Source organism: Microcebus murinus, chromosome 10 (assembly GCF_040939455.1).
Source record: "Microcebus murinus isolate Inina chromosome 10, M.murinus_Inina_mat1.0, whole genome shotgun sequence".
Lineage (NCBI taxonomy): Eukaryota > Metazoa > Chordata > Mammalia > Primates > Cheirogaleidae > Microcebus > Microcebus murinus.
The window spans coordinates 37,797,433-37,817,141 of NC_134113.1; the positions used below are offsets into that span (position 1 = coordinate 37,797,433).

Here is a 19,709-nt window from a genome sequence, read left to right on the forward strand (position 1 = left end):
TAAATTTGTATGGAACCACAAAAAGACCTGAATAGTAAAAGCAATCTTGAAAACAATGCTGGAGGCATCACACAATCTGACTTAAAAATATACTAGAGAGCTATAGTAACCCAAACCAGCATGGTACGGGAAAAAATCAGACTCACAGAACAATGAAACAGAATAGAGTGCACCCAAATAAATCCATTTTTAACGTAAGTGTCCATCAGTGGATGAACGGATAAGGAAAGTATGGTATTTTATACACAGTCCTATCATGTACAACAACATGAATGAACCTGGAGGATACTATGTTAAGCAAAGTAAGCAAAGCACAAATGACAAATATGAAGAATCTCATTCATATGTGAGATCTAAAAAAGTTGATCTCATAGACACAGAAAGTAGAATTGTGGTTTTCAGTGGCAGAGGTGGTTGGGGGAAGTGGGGCAGATTTTGGGCCAAATATATAAAATTTCAGTTAGGAGAAATAAGTTTCAGAGATCTATTATACAACATGATGATTATCATAAATAATATATCTGCATTGGATTCTTGAAAAAATACTAATAGAGTGATGGTAAAATGTTCTCACCATAAAAATGATAACTATGTGAAGTGATATGTATATGTGAATCAGCCAGATGTGTTAATTCCACAGTGTATATATACCTCAAAAACATCATGTTTTACACAGTAAATACATAGAATTTAATGTGTCAATGTAAAAATAAAATTAAAACTCTTAAATACCACTGAGAGAACTTAGTGCTACACTCATCCAAATAACCTAAGGGTATATAAGCTTTTTTGTTAGAACAACAAAGAAAATTTTAAAAACTGCAAAAGATTTTAAAATGTAGACAAATGAATGGCAGAAAATAAAACTTACAATATTGGGAAAGTAAATCTTACCTTTTGTTTAGGAATAATCTTTGCAATGAAATGATTTTATAAATACAAATCCAAAATAGCTATAGTACAACCCATAAACATTAATATTATTGACAGCAACAGATATTGAGGAAGATAAAAAGGAACCTACCTACATTAAGATGTTTTTATAAACTACATTTTCATCTATAGGGTATATTTAAAGATATTAAGACTATTCTATTTCCAAGAATATTTGATTTTATATTGGAATACTACCATTTCAATAATAAATATTGAATGTAGATTTATAGTATGTTAAGAGGTGTTCTGCTTTCTTTCTAATGGATAATGTGATTTTTAATTGTTTTTTTTTTTTTTACTCAAGTAATAATAAAGAATACTCACATGGAATTTTATGCAACTCATTCATAAACTTCTCCTTCAGCTTCGAAAAGGCATCTTCCTTTCCCTCTCCAGGACTGGCTGGCTCTGTGGCGTTATGTGGCAGAACAGTTGCGACGGTGGTGACTGGTGGGGCCGCCAGGGCCTCATGATGACTCTCGCTCACCATTTTAGGTTCAGGTGAAACTGTGAGGGGAGGGAAGCCAAGAAAGAACAATTTAAAATGGCTTAACTGACCTTACAGCAAAGGATAACTAGAGATGAAAAAACATCAGAGGTTGCACCTGCTCACAGAGAAAGCAGTCTATCATTAGCATATTACTTTGTGTTGGTTCATGAAATATTTATGGAACCACAGTGAGTGGAGAGTTCTTCCCCAGAAGGTAAGACCGAACAGCATCCCCTCCCAACGATACTATGTAAACTGTCAGATCTATTAGTTATTTATACAGCCAATTATGTGCTGTGTAGATTTAACTTCTAACCCATATCTTACCGAAATGTGTATGAAACAATTGTTGACAACATACATACTCTATACGCTAAACATTTTGTATTTTCTAAAAGGAAAAAAAGTGACAATATTTGTATTGGAAATGTTGATAAATTATAGTATAAAAATATTAGTGACTTTTAAAATGGTTGTATATTGGTACTCTAAAATGTCATGAACATTATACAGATATTGGTTCTTGACTTATTGATGGTAAGTTTTCCTCCCACTTTTTTTTGACATTTATTGCAGACAATACTTTGATCAATAATTCACTTGTCTTGCTGGGTAATTTTTTTAAAGTCACTGTAAATGTGGCATGATTGACTATATATTCCAAGGCGCTGGTGATGAAACATGACCTGTTTAATAATTATTTTAATTCATTTAGCTTGATATTATTGAATTATTTTGTTAGTTTATTCAATTATTTAAGTATTTATTTACCTCCAAAATACTTAAAACAATTAATCCTTAAGGTAGGCAATGAAAACATTTTAGCCTTGAATTCACAAGATATCAGTTCTCATCCTCTTCACTAGTAAAATAAATTTTGAAATGGCATTTGACCTTTTAATTTATCCACCTTCTGAGATGTGAAAAAAATGAAACCTGTTCTTCCTAGATTTTCTTAGTATATCTAAAGGTACAAATGTAAGGAAGGCATTCTAAAGGGGTAGAAATGAACTCATACTCTCCATTCTAAAAACTATTCTGTAATTTATAATTTTACTGTTTGATGTAAGATTTTAGGCTGTTCTGATGAGAGAGTGGACATGATTTGGGGCAGAAGTAGATAAATATAAATAAGTCTGGGCAGGATTTAACTTCACAGTCTCAACAGAACAGTTGATGTACTTATAAAGAAAGACCTTTGATCTGTAAATAAGTGAAGATAACCAGCAAACGGATAAGTTTTTTTTTTCATAAAATTTAAAACTTTGTGACTTAATTATGCATACTTATATATTTAATGAAGGCACAATTAAAAGTGGAATAGTCTCAGATGTATGAGATTATTGTTAAAAATAAAACCTAAACCAAAATCTAGAGATTTGGGATCTCCTGGAAGGAGATCATGGCTGAGGCTAATATATATACATAGTCAATTTTTATTTTATAATTAATTACTTCTAATTTTCCACTAGCAGTGACTAACATAATTCTTAAGGGTAGAACTGGACAGATACGTGTTCGGATCTTCTTTCTTTTCTTTCTTTCTCTCTCTCTGTCTGCCTCCCAAGTAGCTGGAACTAGAGGTGTCCACTACCACACCTGGCTAGTTTTTCTACATTTTGTAGAGATGGGGTCTCACTTTTGCTCAGGCTGGTCTTGAACTCCTGGCCTCAAGTGATCCTCCCACCTCAGCCTCCCAAAGTGCAAGAATTATAGGTATAAGTCACCACACCCTGCCTCAGATCTTCTTAGTCAGTTTCTTCATTTGTAAAATGAGGATAATGACCAAATATATAAGGCTTTATGAGTACAAAATGAGATAATCTATGCAAAGAACTTTGTGTAGTGTCTGGAACATAAATTTCTTCCATTAATCCACTGATCAATTGATCCATCCATCCATCTATCTCTAATAGTACTTGACAGCCCAGAATTTTCCAGAATGTGGAAACTTTTTTTTTATTATTATTCAAGTTCACTTCCCAGAAGCTTTTTCTGATTTTCTGATTTTGTTTAGCTTAGGAGCCTGTCTTCCTGAAAAAATCTAAAGTCTTATTTGCACTGTTGGCACATCTTGGGTGAAACTATTGATATTGATGATGCCATAACTTTTGTATTTCATTGAGTCAACCAGACTAAAATTATACACACACACATATGGTACAGATATAGTCAACAAATGAATTTGTTTCTGTGCTGTGATGATCACCAAATATGATACACATTATTACTGATCTGTAGGATAATTGAAGATATTTGAGCAATTATGGTTTAACTGTGGGATTTAGGCCGGGCGCTGTGGCTCACGCCTGTAATCCTAGCTCTTGGAGGCCGAGGCGGGCGGATTGCTCAAGGTCAGGAGTTCAAAACCAGCCTGAGCAAGAGCGAGACCCTGTCTCTACTATAAATAGAAAGAAATTAATTGGCCAACTGATATATATATAAAAAAAAAATTAGCCGGGCATGGTGGCGCATGCCTGTAGGCCCAGCTACTCGGGAGGCTGAGGCAGGAGGATCGCTTGAGCCCAGGAGTTTGAGGTTGCTGTGAGCTAGGCTGACGCCACGGCACTCACTCTAGCCTGGACAACAAAGTGAGACTCTGTCTCAAAAAAAAAAAAAAAAAAACTGTGGGATTTAAAGGAAATGGTTGAGTTAACTAAAACAGTTAAATACAATAGCGCCATTATTACATCACAGGCATATTGTCTGTGTTTTTCCTTAATTTTTGTCCAAGTGGCTACTTGTTGTTTCTAGCCTTTGTGACTGCAAGTGAATGGGTCCTCCTTTACCGTTAGGATTTTTAAATATTTTTCATGTTATTCTACCTTATTATGGAATACAGGACATTTCCACATATAATTTTAATGATATAAAAGACTATATAAACAATAATATTTTTGCTAAATAGGGTCAAAATTTAGAAAATGTCCTTGAAGTTATTTTTTTAAGAGGACAAAGAATGTTTCTATAATTTCCAAGAATGATCCTCTTTAGAAACAAGGTATCCTTGGTCAGTAAAAAAGCTATAAGCTTTTAAATCTTATCTGTCAATGACATCTCTATAATTTCTGATTTTTTAAATCAGAAATTACTATATTACTATCCTATCCAGAAAAGACAGTAATATAGATAAGGCTCTTTCTACCTAGTGGATAATACTATAAAAATTTAGAAAAATATTTTATAAAATAAAAAAATATAATGGGTAATTGAGGATCTAATATACTGACAAAGGAAGACATTGATTCCTTAACATGTTATTTTTATTCCTTTAAATCTTAAGAGATATACTGTATATAAATAACATAACTAAAAATAGTTGCTTGGTTTTTGAAAATTCATATTTATACAAATAAAATGCTTATCAAGAAGTGTCATTTTATGGATGGTAAAACTAGCTAATTATTCAGTCCTGGCTAATGTGATGACTTTATATTCTTTTATGTAATTTAGTGAATATAGCATTGTTTGCTTATTCAGGAAAAAATTATATTCTACTCAAATTTTATAAAATAACAGCTAACAGTTGTTGAGCATACCTGGTAAGTGGTTTAGATTTATCAAAGTATATAATAGTTCTCATATTACTCTCATGGGATATGTACAATTATCAACCATTTCATAGGTGAGGAAATGAAGTCATAGGAAGATTATGCAAATGGTTCCAAGTCATACAACAGTAATAGTGGAGTTGGGATTTGAACCTAGATGTCTTAAGCACTATAATATTAAGAGACTTGCAAGCCACGAAGACAAGTATATAATAATATCATATTTTTAAGTATTTGAATATAACTCATAGCAAAAAGTTTATTTTACATTATGATCCAGTATACATACTCTCTTGGATTGTATTATATACCGAACAAAAGTTTCATGTAAAAACACTTGCCCTTACTACACGTGAAATACTGATATATTCAATTCTACTTTGATCTTTTTCACTAAAAAATTTTAGTTGTACCGCCAAATTATGCACATTAGTTTCATAATCCACTAATGGTTTGAGACCTGCCTGCAGTTAGAAAAACTATTACAATAAGGGACATGTTAGGATATGATAACACTAAATGGGGTTAATAATAACTAAAGATGCCATTTATGAGGCACCTACTATGTGCCAAAATAGATACTTAAGTATAATATCCTCAATTCCCATTACAACCCTGAAAAGTAGCTCAAAGACAGTGAGATGTGGCTCTTCCAGTGCTAAGTGATTTGTGCTACACAGATTGAGTTTGATCCAAGGTTCCTTTTGTAGTCTACTCTAACATATAAGTATTATTAAACAATTAAATTAGTACTGAGGAAGTATTTATGATTTTCTTTTGAATCTATTTAACAATAAATGGAAGACACAAGTCATCTTAATAACAGGAAACATTTTACTTAATTTTAGAGGCATAATTGCCTGGTTTGTTAAAGTAGAATTTAGTATCCTGGAACACACCAAGAAAAATATTATTGAACAGCAAAATAAATTCCCTTTATTTGAAGGGAATTTGAAGTTCATCATAAAGGATGTGAACAAGCAATTTCCAAAAAAAGAAATACAAATCACCTTCCCTCCTGATAAAAATTAAAAACAAAAACATGAAGTGTTTAATTTCACCAATAATCATAAAACTGAGAATTAAAGTAATAATAAAATAACATTCATTTATAAATTTGGCTAAATATAGACAGTGAAGGTAAGGGTACAAGGACCTTAGCAATAGAAAGAAGAATACAGTAGAAAAATACTTTATAGATGCCCAAAAAACAGAATACATCAGATGCTTTCAAAGAGCTCATCCTTCTAGAAATTCTCTGTAAAGAACTGATCTTAGATAGAAGTACAATTTAATATAAGGATGTTTATAGTAACATTAGAAGTATCAAGAGCTATTTAACAGAGAGACTTCTGAATTATGTAATCTATAAAATGATATATAATGATATTATAATTATCTTAAAGGTAAATATCTATAAACCTGTACATATTAATACATGGGAGTGTAAAATAAAATGAGACATATAAAGTGAGTCCAATTTTTCTAAATAAAAAAATATTGTATAGAAAGAGGCTGGAAAGATACATTTAAAAATATTGAGCTTGTGGTAGAATATTCACTTCCCCCCATATGTCTACATTCTCAGTATATTATAAACTAGAATCATTTTAAATTACAAAAAGAAAAAAATCCTTTGAAACTATTTTACTCTTAAGAAAACTAGATCTTGCAGAATGGGTTTAATTTCCTAGTGCCAAATTTTCAAAAATATACTTTAAAATGTAACTAACAAGCTAATTCTCAAGAATGAATGATGCAATTACATATTTAGCAAACATGTGAAAATAGCCACTGGTTAAAATACAATGTAAAAAAAGTATCAAATTATCATAAAGGTTATGCTTTTGTGGTATAAAATGAGGAAAATCAGGATTTTGGGTTGCCATGACAACTTCCCTCTATCCCTTTATATTAATATTCATTCTTCTTAGTAGGATTTTAATTATTTCTATCTCTAGATCTACAGATTGATATAGATTTCTGAGACTGTATAGTAAGATAGTCTATTGCAATAACATAATGGTTTCTAGTTTCATCTCTACTTAATCATTGTATTTATAATAACATGTAAAATTAAAGAAGAAACAAGAAAAAAGTGAAGAAATATTACTGAAGAAAAATTACTATTACTAAAGAAAAAAGTATTCTAATGCAGGAGAGCCCCACACTGTAAGTACTTCTTGGAATAAATATTGAAAAGACTCTGAGAGGTATTATGGAATTGTTTAGAGTATATTTTGAGGTAGAAGGCAGAGTATAGTGATTTTATTCCATCAAAGTTTCCCTTGACCTACCGCTGGGTGTAGGTGAAAACCAAAAGGGAGTGTCATACGCATTCACCCCCTTCCATGGCCCTGTGCTTTCAGGAAGGAGGCTCAGCTTCATTCCCTCAGATTCAGGGAGTGCTGCCTGCTGAAAGTTCACAGCCAAGGAGTCCCTCCAAAAGAATTGCCCTTGGCCAAAAGGAGCTACCTTGCTCCAGGTTAAACCTCCTAGTCCAGGAACAGCCTTCACGCAAAAAGTGGAAGATGCTGATATATAATGGCTTAGCTCCTCGCCTTGATTTGGATCATCTCGGAAGGGTCTCGTAGGATCTGCTAAAGCCTGTTATAACTGCATTTCAGTGCAGCAAACATCTCCTTTTGCCAAACCTGCTTCCTTTCGTTTCTTACATGAACAGCATTTCCTAGTAAACTCTCTCTGACTGAGAGCAAGTTCCCAGGGAATCTGACCTATAATGCCCACTTTGAAATATTTTTTGTCAAAGCTTTCATTTAAATTCTTTCCAAACCCAAGGATCTTTAGGCAGTAAGTGAAATCTAGCAGCATATCAAAATCTTCCATAAGTTTGTAAATGTTTGAGTGTCAGGCTTGAGGTGTATCTCTTTCCTAGTTCAAAGAGAGAATTTCTCTTGCGGGAAGTAAGAGGGAAACAAGAGCTTATACAGCCCTCCCTTGTCCTGGTGGAGGGGAGCTGAGTTCTGGCAGTGGTTCCAGTGAAAGAAAGGGTTACAAGATGAAAGGTGCTTTTCCAGACCTTGGAGCAAGACCAGGAGTTAGGAAATTCGGATCCAAAAGGAATAAGCAGAGAGAGAGAGAGATACATGTGAAATGGTCACAGTGGCTGAACAGCTTAAAAGGCAAATAAATGTATCAGACACAGGGGCCAAACTTTTTAATTGGCTAGCTTCTTATATTTTTGAAGGTTGAAGAACTTCCAGATTTCACATTTTTAATATGAATTCTTTCCTGTCTTTTTCTTACGTACAGCAATAAAGTTTTCCCGATTCCCTAGTGTCCATCTCCATCTCCTTAAGGTGAACAAAAGCAGTTCCTCAAGATCCATCTTTTTTTTTTTTTTTAAGATGGAAGGAGGCTGGTTGTTATATTAAGAATTGAGTTATTTCCCCATTTCACTTTAATTTTTGTTGTTCAAAAAACACAATAAAGTCCTATTTCAAAAAAATACCATTTTTTTCTAGGTTCATTTCTAAGCTGGCCCAACTTGTTCAGTATTTTCTATATCCTGAAAATACTGATACTTGATAGTAATATGAGTATCTGTACCTTCTAATCAAGAAAGAAATGCAAAAAAACAAAACAAAACAAAACAAAATAAAACCAGGAAGCACAGAAAGCATAATGAAAAGTGAAACCTACTATGCAGGTTCACTAGGCTTGTTCATTTCTGGAACATTTGAATTTAGAGCCAGAAGTGGTGAATTCTGTCACTAAGTCTTTGCTTTGCATTTCTAAGTGATGTGCATGGAAAACTGATGGAAGTGACAATATTGAGTGAGGTGGGGCTCCTATCACGTGGGCTAGAGAAATGGCATGGAGACTAACTGATAGTTGAGTGATGGACTAAACGTTCAACTGAATATATTCTTTCACAATATCTATTATTTCCACATTTTTACATCTCTAAAATGGGAATTCTTCTTACACTTTGTAGCATCTTATCACCGTCTGACAGTCCGAGTTGTCATTTGTCTCTGCACGCTCAATGTGGTTGTTATTCCCATGGCGTTCTAGTCAACAGATCATTTGAAGGTGACTTGAGGAGGGGATCTGCATCCTGGCTGCTGTCTGAAGCCTACCAGCATCAGCTTGTACTATCAAAACTAGCAGAATGAAAGTCAAGCAATTCGGAAGATTTGGGAGGCAACAGTAGAGCAATTATTACAGAAAGGCTTTATCCCAGCACTCTTGATGACACAGAGGATAATGGTGTGTGAAGAAAAACAGAAATTATCAATGCTGAGTTGAGAAAAGATTTAAAAATTTTAGAAATTTATTAACCAATTTATTTTGCCTTTATTTTCCTCTTGTGTATGTACAAGAGTGACACGAAATAAATCTGTTTAAATAAGTTTGAATGATCTTTTAATAAGTATAAAGTAAAAATTCAAATAAGAAACCATTATTGACATAGTCTTGAAATATTTCTTCTCAGTGGCATATAAAATAATGTTGATCTTGTAATTAATATTTTTTAGACTACATGAAATACATATTCCCTAAAGAATGAAGAGAAAATAGGAGCATTGTTTACAAATAATGTATCAAAAGCTTTACAAAAATTTTAAATAAACTATGTTTCTTACTCCCAGATCAACCACAATTATATTTAATGATTGTAGTCAATGTATGTTTCAGAAGAACTAGCTAAAATAAAAATGAATCCATGAGACAAGTGAAAACTATATTCATTGCTACATTATTTTCTTGTCTGGACCTATGTTGTAAAGAATAAAATAATGGAAACAAACAAAATATATCAAAGTCAAAGCCCAAGAAGTGATAATAGGCCGGGCGCAGTGGCTCACGCCTGTAATCCTAGCTCTCTGGGAGCTAGGCGGATTGCTCAAGGTCAGGAGTTCAAAACCAGCCTGAGCAAGAGCGAGACCCTGTCTCTACTATAAATAGAAAGAAATTAATTGGCCAACTGATATATATATATATAAAAAAAAATTAGCCGGGCATGGTGGCACATGCCTGTAGTCCCAGCTACTCGGGAGGCTGAGGCAGAAGGATCGCTCGAGCCCAGGAGTTTGAGGTTGCTGTGAGCTAGGCTGATGCCACGGCACTCACTCTAGCCTGGGCAACAAAGTGAGACTCTGTCTCAAAAAAAAAAAGAAGTGATAATAATGATACAGAAAATCAAGAGGTCTTACACAAACTTGAAAATTTCCCACCTACAACATGGATATAAATCTTAAACATATGGGATATTAGTGTTGTTTCTAAAAGCACTTAATAATGAATTCACAAATTTAACATTGTTTTGCTAATCCATTCATTATGTATCCATTTCTCTATTAATGAAATATTTTATAATCATAGTTTTAAAAACCACATTTATTTTGAAAGTACCACTCAGTAATGTAGAACTTTTATGGTTTTAAAGGGTTTCCCAAGATTTTAGTAAGAATGACAGATTCATGATCAAGAAAAGATATTAACATAGCCTTTTCAAATGCATTATAAAGACTTCAAGTGCATTTTGCAGTGTTTTAAAAATGGCACAATAAAAATCAAAGTCTCTCTTCTTTCTTATTTTTATTTTTGAGAGAAAAATAGACATAAAAACCTAGAGATGGAATTGAAATCTTCCATGGAGCAATTTTATGTATTTTTCACTGACTATGCTCATTGAATACAATTAATTGAAGCTATCTCTCTTTAACTTTTGTATAGTAAGATGATACTAGATGCTGTTGGCAGTTATTGAAGAGATACAGCTTAGCAGGATCAAGCCAATTGGCTCTCAAAATGTTTTTTATAGAAGCTACAGATAAATAATTTGGAATTTCCATTCTCCATTGCTTTGCTGAAGCTCAGCTCTGAACTCTTGCTGTTTCTGAGCTGCAGGTACCTGACAGGAAATCTAAGCTTGCAACTCAAAGCCCTCTTTTATCAAACTGTGTTCAAACTGTCATTGTTTTGTCACACAGTGAAGCAAAGCTTCCAAATTGATCTATACACAGTTCAGATTATGGCAAATATGATGATGGAAAATGTTGTAGTCTACCAGTTAGAAATAGTACATTAAAAATAAAAAAAAATCTACCACGTATTAAGCTCATACTATTAGCCATACATTATTATAAGCACTTTAAACTTATAAGCTCATTTAATGCTCACAAAATCAACCCCTTGAGCCAGGCAATAATATTATAGTATCTCCCTATTATAGATTTAAAAACTTGCCAAAGGTTGCCTAGCTTGTAAGTGTTAGAGCCAGGTTTTGAATTGAAACAGGCTAGCTCCAGAGTCCATAAAATCCTGCCTCACTAATAAATGAGTAGATAAATGTTGATTGAATGAATAAATTGTGTGCCTATAATGTGTCCAAAATTATACTAGGTGCTTTGAATAATTCTCAAGTAGTTCATTCACCATCTGAATGCCTGGGGACACAGCCGTGTACACAGATGGTTCAAATCCAGTGTGGTATATGTTCTAGCAGAAATGATTATGGGTGACTGTACTGATAGAACATAACACATAGAAAACCATTAATATTTAAAGTATCTGAGTATAGCACAGCCTGAAGACTAAGATTATATCTTAAATATATCTAATGTGAAGTATAAAAATTGGTGATTTGTCTTCTCTTCAAATTCTACCTTGTAATGTGTGCCAATGAATTAATTGGGGACATGAGACAATCCTGTCTTCATGGGACACAATTAATGAGACATGAATGAATAGTATCCACAATCTACAAAATAATAATAAACCAGATTGCATGTTGGTTGTTTACCTAATAGCTATTCCTTCCTTCCTATTTAAGATAAACTTATTTTTTCTCCAGACAGCTACTACTCTAGGGAGAAAACTTTATCCCCATCTCCTGGGCAAATCTTATTAGTTTATATATCAGTCATGGAAATCCTATTCTGTTTGCCAATGGTTGGTTTAAGCAAGAGAATATGATTCAATTTGGGCCTGTTGCGCTATAAGAGGAAGTCTGTTGGGTGATATCTGGGAAAGTTTTATGAACTTTTAAAAAGATATATAGACTCCATGCAAAGCTGGAGGCCTATACAGGAAAAAAAAAACACAAAAAGCAAAAACCAAAGATATACAGAGGAAACAATGTCTCCTCTGCTGGGTGGTGCATTCAAATTGAATGCTCTACCTTTTAACATGTCTATCATCAATCAAAATGTGAGAGTGAGGGGACAGTTACAACTACACCTTGATCTACTAGGAGTACTTTAGAAGTAAGTCAGGGAGTGTCAAAAAATTGGAAAGAATATCTGAAAGACAGGTACCCTATTGTGATTATTAGGTGGCATGGTGTTCTTGTCTTTCTTAGTGACTTCCTTTTCTTTTGCTTCTTCCCTTTTTCCTTATTTGTATTTGTTTCTTAATAAGAAACAGTTTACTTTCTCTTTCTCCCACAAATCAAGCTTTAATAGAGTTAGGAATATATTCATGAAGAATTTTCACATTTTCTCTTTCCTCTTGACAAACCCAGATCACACTACTTTAGGAAAGTGGGCTTAAGAACAGATTTCTTATAAAATGCCATTGAGTCACCATCTCACACTGAAGCATCACATTGAACATTGTGACAAAAATAACTTTCATAAAAGATATCTGTGGCTTTTTAATTTTTACTTTCATTTTGGCCAATGGCTGAACTTAATGCCATTTCCCTCTGAATGGCTTAATAATAAGACTGAGGAATATACCACAGTTTGCATCTTGGGTCTTCAAAGAAAGAGTTTAAAAGAATATAATGTTTGGTTTGAAGTATGATATGTGAATATCCTCTTATTTGCATCAGAAACAGGCATGCTGGCTTATTGACTAGTGAAATATATGGAGCTAAATTGACTTTTCATTTTTTTTTTTGGCCTTTCTCAATTCTTTAATTATCAGATTCATATATGTAATCACTTTTTTTTTTGCTACTTCAATTTATTAACAATATTGCTAAAATAGAAATTCACATTCTGTAGAAATTGATTCTTGGACCTCCTTTCCCTCACAAGTTTTTATTTATTTATTTTTTCCCAAATATTGTGGGTACAAATATTTTTAGGGTTACATATCTTGCCCCTGCACCCCTCCCCACCCTGCTCTGGACTTTTCATTTTATATTCAGTTTTTTTATATTCAGTTTTTATAGACACTACAATTTATCAACATGAAATCATTCTACTAGCAGTTGGCTCATCTTTTTAGACTGTTTTCCATACTTATTGATCAATAGTTTGATGACATATTAAAAGAAAACTAAAACATTATCTAAAGTACTTATACTGAGCGTGCCTAACTTCCTTTTCAAAGTTACATAACTTTGAAAGTTTGATAACAAACTTTGATATGTAACAAAGTTACATAACTTTGTTACATAAATGTTTTTTTATTCTCAAAATGCTGTATTATTATAATTTTTAAATATTCTTAAATAGAAATCATTTCTACCATACTGTAAAAGCAAAAAATATAAGGAAGATTTGCACCTTTGCCTATTGTGTAGCTCAAGATTGTTGGTGACTAGAACTCTTTTTTCATCAGTCTAGTTATAAACTATGATGTATTCACCTGCTGGGAGAAAATATATTTATATTTAATCAGATTTTTTTTCTTCCATGCCATTATATGAAACTACTTTTCCTTAAAACAGGTAATATAAGTAGTTGAATCTCAATCAACATCCAACTGGCTATGGAGACATTTCTGAATGAGGGCACATCACTATAAATTTATAACTGAATATTATATTACAGAAAAATTAACATTTTACTAAGATAACAAGTTTACTGATAGCATGAATAAAATATGAGTGTTGATTTTAATCAACTGAAAGTCACTCTGCATTATAGAAGGTGAAATATAGAACAAAATAGGAGATATAACTTAATAAAATTCTACTTGTTTACCAGAGGTTTTGTTTATAGAAATCACTCAGGGACTTTTGCAATCAAATACAAAAATCAATAGGGAGAGACAAAAACTCCAAAAGATTGTGTCAGAATTCTGTGCTTTAAAAAAGAAATAAATAAATAAAGAAAAAAAGCAGGAATGCTACCAAAGAACTACTAAAATAACTAGAGTAAAACTATAAAATCAAACTGAAATATATGAGAAAGATTTTTAAAAAGGCAATTTAAGGTCAGAGAATTTTCCATGCTAGAAATTGAAAGAATATGCAAAGTACTTCTCTACTAGAGAGTTTGAAGCTACAAAGTTAAAAATAATAACAATATACCTAAAGGAAGAATAATTCATAATGAAATGTAGGAATTAGGATATAACAAAGTGTAAAGCTCATCAAAGGGAGGGGACCTTTCATGACCCTGTGGTACAGTTAAAGGAGCCTCTTGCTGAGCATATGTGAGCTCTAGCATGGCTGACTTGAGAGGGATCTTACTTCTGAGTAAGATCCTGTCTTTTCTCGGTTACAAAAAAGAAGAACATGTCACTTGTATTCCAAGTCAGTATTTCCTCATTTGTTAAAAAAGTACATAACTCAAAGTTATTAAGGAATTAGTTAACATAATATGTGAATAAGCACATAGCAGGCACATAGTAGTTAATAATTGTGGTAATGCAATGTTAATAATAATTTTGTCTTCTTATAGCAAATATATCCCTATTACAGAGCTAGATGCAAACAACCCCTACTTTGAGTCCATGAAGGTTATTATAACATTATTCACCATGTAGATTTCTCTATCAGGAGAGAATGCACTGATATAAAGCTGTTATGTCCAGTTCCTAAACTATTATTGGCATTCTGCTTTATACATTAGTCCTTTATGAATTGGTTAGTGTGAGCCATACCAAAAGATGACTTTCAAAACAATTTCTTGAAGGTCAAATCTTGGAATATGACCAACTTTTTCTGTCTATCTTTTTACGTCACTAGCCTTTCATCTTATAACAACATCAATTAGAGTCATAAAGAAATGAAAATATTTTTGTCCGTTTCTTTATGGAGGCTATTCATCTTTCTCTATGGAATAGGATCTAAGTATATTTTGAGATCTATCAAATTTTAAATAAAATGGTAGCTGCTGCCAAAGGAGTTTTTCAGGATTCTGTGTGAAGCTAGAATTTCTGAAGCTCACTGGCTCTGCCAAAGCTTGGCAAGACGCTCAGAGGTTGTCAACTATGTACAAAACCAGACCTCCAGAAAGTACATACATGGAAATCATCCTTACTTAACATGAGCAGTTCCACTACAGCTGCCAGGAACTTAGCCTGAAAAACCATGAGGCTTTTAGCGAATCTGTGGCATCATAAATGAAGGAAGTGAAAAGTTACAAGAATCAGAAAGAGCCAGGAAGGGATCTGAGGATGACTACATGGAACAACTGTCTGACCCATGTGATAATGCTCTGATTCCAAAATACATTTCCTTGATTTTTTTTTTTTTTTGCCTTTTCACTATTTGTACAGGTTGATGAGTTGCCAGTTGGATATTTGTCGTACAAAAAAGTCCCCTTTACCAAAGGCAAATGTGGCACGGACAGCAGGCAGATTATGTTACTGAATTATGTAGACTGGTTCGGTTATGAACTAGATAAGTGCATGGGCACTGAAGCTAGAAAGTCTATGTTATGACTAGAATCTTATGTTGATTCATCTCAATGACTGGTATGAATTGCTTCTAAATTGGGCAAATCTCCTTCCCCAGTCAGCCTCTTCTCTGAATAGAAGTGTTGACTGGGAGCTTCTTATACATGCTTATAGTGTATGGATGAACAGGCTTTCCTTCTAGATGCCTGGGCAGGTAGCAGTGGTGAGGTTAGGGATTCCCTCAATTTTCAAGGCAAGGAAGGAATTTCTCTGGAAGTGAACTGTATTTTATTTCTGGCAGAGGGGCTATTCCTGCTCTTCTTCTTTATATCCTTTTGGGATTCAGAGGACCTTTCTGTGCTTCTCTTTTGTGCTAAATCCCCCCATCACTCAGACAGAGAGCTCTCATGGTGGCTCTTAGTACCTCTGTGTAAACTGGAGCCAGTTGTCCAGCTGTGAGTAGGCAAATCTCTATTAATAAATTACTCTATTGCAATTACTCTCCAGGCAGAAATTCTTGGGCGATTTGATAGAATATCAAGGGCCAGCTGGGGAAAATAGCTCCCCTCTCTGGAATACATTTCTCCTAAGCCTTTTTAGGTTGCAGTTTTTTCAGATCTCGTGTTTTTATTAGTTATTATAAAATACTTTCAATTATTTTGGAAACATCTCAGAATTTCTGATTTATTAAGGCACTTTCATGTTGTCCAGCATTTTATGTCCTTTACGCTTTTCATCTCTTTTCTACCATTTCAATAGCTTTTGGAAGGAAGCATAAATAATCTCTTGTGGTTAATGTGCTACCAGGAACAGAAGTCCTATTTATATTAAACAATTGTAATAAAAACATTTTATGCTCCCTTTCCTTAAACATGTAAAGAGCTCCCACATTTTTATATTGAGAAAGGGAAAAGATTAGGGCTTTTATGCATTATTATTGCATTTCTAAAATTATATCACAATTACCTGCTTATATACCCATTTTGTCCATTACCTGCTTCAGCTCCTTGAGTTTTGGGGACAGGGTCTTATTCACACGTGAATTTGCAATACTCAGCACAATGTCTCAATCCCTATCACATATGGAATTTGATAGTGCTTATGATATATACTTATATTGGTATAAACCAATATTGTATTACTCTAAGGTAGTAAAACATATAAATGTAGGTAAATTTAGGTGAATTTGCCCATAATTCTTCATTTTCTTTGGTGCCATGAGTAGGCTTTGGATGCATTTCTGGGTTTTGCATGTTAGATCAGTTTAAGTTTAATTTCGGAGAGAACTGGTATTTGGAGAGGTGATAGGGCATTTCAAAAGTGAGAATGAAGCCTGCCTCAAAGCCTGAGTGAACAGAAAGCCTACATGATATTGGGCACACATTGTCACTGAGTCTTTTTCATCACAAAATGCTGACAGTGGAGAGAGAGAAGGCAGCTGGTAGAGAGAACACAGACATAAAGCATTCAGCATTGAAAGAGGGGAACATGTAGCTGCAAAATCATGCTGTTATTCATGGCAACAAGGAAGGAATCCAGCCAGCATTTTGCAGAGGGTGTTAGAAAGAGGAAAAGTCTCTGTGGAAATCTGCTGATTAAGATGGCACTTTGTAGAAGTTTATCATCAGAGACTGAATTGAATCGAATTGGTTGTGAATGAGAAACAGCCTTCCGGGAAGAGGAAAGAGATAAGAATGGTGTGGCCTTAAAGAGGATCAAAAGAATTTGGACAGCAGCAGGAGTCTCCACTGCCCTTGAAACTTCCTTCTTGGCCATGCTGGTGAAAGATTATAACCACTTCCTCAGTGAAGAAAGTCTGGAAATCAAGATCAGAATGTCAATTAACATCAGAATGTTAATGTACAGGCTTATAGTTCCAAAATTTTATGCAGGCTTCTTCTTCTTCATGCCTATCTCCATGATGTCTGTGTATTTTCTGTTACATATATAATTTAGGCCTGAGTCTTCTGCTATTATCAACCAGATTGAAAGAAAATGACTGAAGTCCTTAAATTTAAGTATTTTCTTTATGAATAGGAATGAAGGAGAGAAAAGCTGTAGCAATTTCTTTCCGCATGATCATTCTGTCATCTTTCACACTTACATCTTGTTTCCTGAAGCTTTTATCTATATCTCTACTCCCCTGACACTTCCGACCATAGACATTTGTGCTATTGCATAAGACAAAAAGCTCATATAAAATTAATGTTCAACTTGATTTAGGCATGAAATTCTAATACCGTCCAGAGAGGGCTCATGCTGCTTCAAAATAATTTTTAGTCTAATTCTACAAATAAAGAAACTGTTTATGTCAATAAAATACTTGTTTCTTGTATATTGCATAAAATCATTTATATTAAAATATTTGGCTACTTGCCAAATCGATATCTTTTAGAGAGCTTCAAAACAAAAGAACTGTAAATATTAACTGTGAAACATTTTGCTCTATAAAGAATGATAAAAAAAATTTGAATATTAGCAAGAGAGCAAAGCAATACTGACAAGTTCACTTTGGTAGCTATGGGTCATTTCTGAATTAATGATTTTCTACACTTTTCTAGCAATTGATAGATTTTTTCCCCCTGGTCCTGATTTAGTTATTCATTAACTAAAGGGATTAGTAAAATTAATTGGAACACAAAAGTTGATATAAGTACTAAAACACCAAAGATAAGGAGCTGAGAATATCAATTTGCTTCCCTCCTAGTTAATTCCTAGAATTAAGTTACAAAATGGAATTTTATAACAAATTTCTACAAGATTTTTCTAGAAATGTTAGGAAAACTTGCATTAGGTAAGATGAATTCTTTCTCATTTTGGTCTAGAAATGGATTTAATATTTAGAATTAATTTTTTCTGTTAGTATTACCTGTTAGTATTACCTTGTTTTTCTGGGTGATAGTGATATTTTATTTGCCTTCCTTATGCCTTAGCTGTTTTATTTGTATCTAGAGAATTTTTTAGCAAGATATTATTTATTCATCAAAGTAACAGTGTTCCTTTTTAAGAAATATAAATATTCTCTAAGGGATTAAATTTGAGTCACCCTAGAACACTTCTCTCAGAATGTGTGGGTTTTAAACGGTACACACATACACATGTTAACATCAGTATTCCATTTATTCCTCTGCTGAAGTCTGAAAAAACTAGTAGATAATGTGAAACTGATCAGGGATTTACTTTCTGGGCTTAGGCAGCTTTGATCATTATATAGGCTAATCTCTAAACTCAAAACTTGATGGAATTATGGCTTTAAACTTCATATTTTGCTTCAAAAGATATACAACTGGTATTAAAATTCTTGAACATTTTTTTTCACTGTTTTAAATGAAATGTTCTTGACTATTTTTATTCTTTGTTTCTGCTTTCTCAGTTCCTAGACCAGTGGGACCTCAGCTTCTTGGCAGGCTCAGACGCTCACATTATTCTGCATGAGACATAACTTTGAGTTCACTTAGAGCTAGGCTATTACCCTTGGTCCACCCTGAATTTCATACCCGGATTTGAACAACACTAAATCAAGAATTCTGTATGACCTGAGAACCCCATTTAATTATATTACTTCAAGTTGACTCATATTTTCTTGGCTGCAGGTTCATCAATCTCAGAAATTTTAAAATATTCCTATGCATTACATTTACTAAGAACAAATATCAATAAAAATGGACTCCAAAGAAGGTATCAGGTTGCACTGAATGTTTTGTCCCCTCAGTTTCCAATCTAATACCCATAGAAGGGGAGTCACAGAATGGTATCTACTAATTAATCACACTGAATTTTTCAGGAGCCCTGCAGCCACATATTGTCAAAGCTAAAATCAGCAGCCTTCCAAATCCATGAATACAACTTGACTGGTTTTGACAGTCCATTTATTAATTGCTGCCAAACTGTAATTGTTATTGCATTAATGTCACCTATCTGTGGAAGAGCAGTATCAAGTAAGCATCTGCCTCTAAAATTTGAATATAAATTTATTTCTTTAGGTTTCACCACTGATCTTTAATGTCCTTAACATTTTCAGGCAATTTCATCAAAAATATCAAATAAATTGTAGAAACTGGAACTAATTGTTCTCTAAGTGATTGATTCTCTTACCTCCTGTGGTGTGTACAATGCATGTCATCCAGCTGTACTTAGCAGCAGGAGGGAAACTATCAATCAATCCCAGAACAATTAGTTGTGAT

The 19,709-nt window shown here is 33.5% G+C and overlaps 1 protein-coding gene across 3 annotated transcripts in view; it reads right to left on the reverse strand.

Moving 5' to 3' along the window:
* Positions 1-19,709, reverse strand: part of SYT1 (synaptotagmin 1) — a 521,150-nt gene that overhangs the window by 204,033 nt on the left and 297,408 nt on the right. For all 3 annotated transcript variants that reach the window (XM_076007147.1, XM_076007145.1, XM_076007146.1), the window contains one exon: positions 1,261-1,443. In XM_076007147.1, coding sequence (XP_075863262.1) covers positions 1,261-1,426 — 166 coding nt within the window. In that variant the 5' untranslated portion in view covers positions 1,427-1,443. The remainder of the gene's footprint in view (positions 1-1,260; positions 1,444-19,709) is intronic.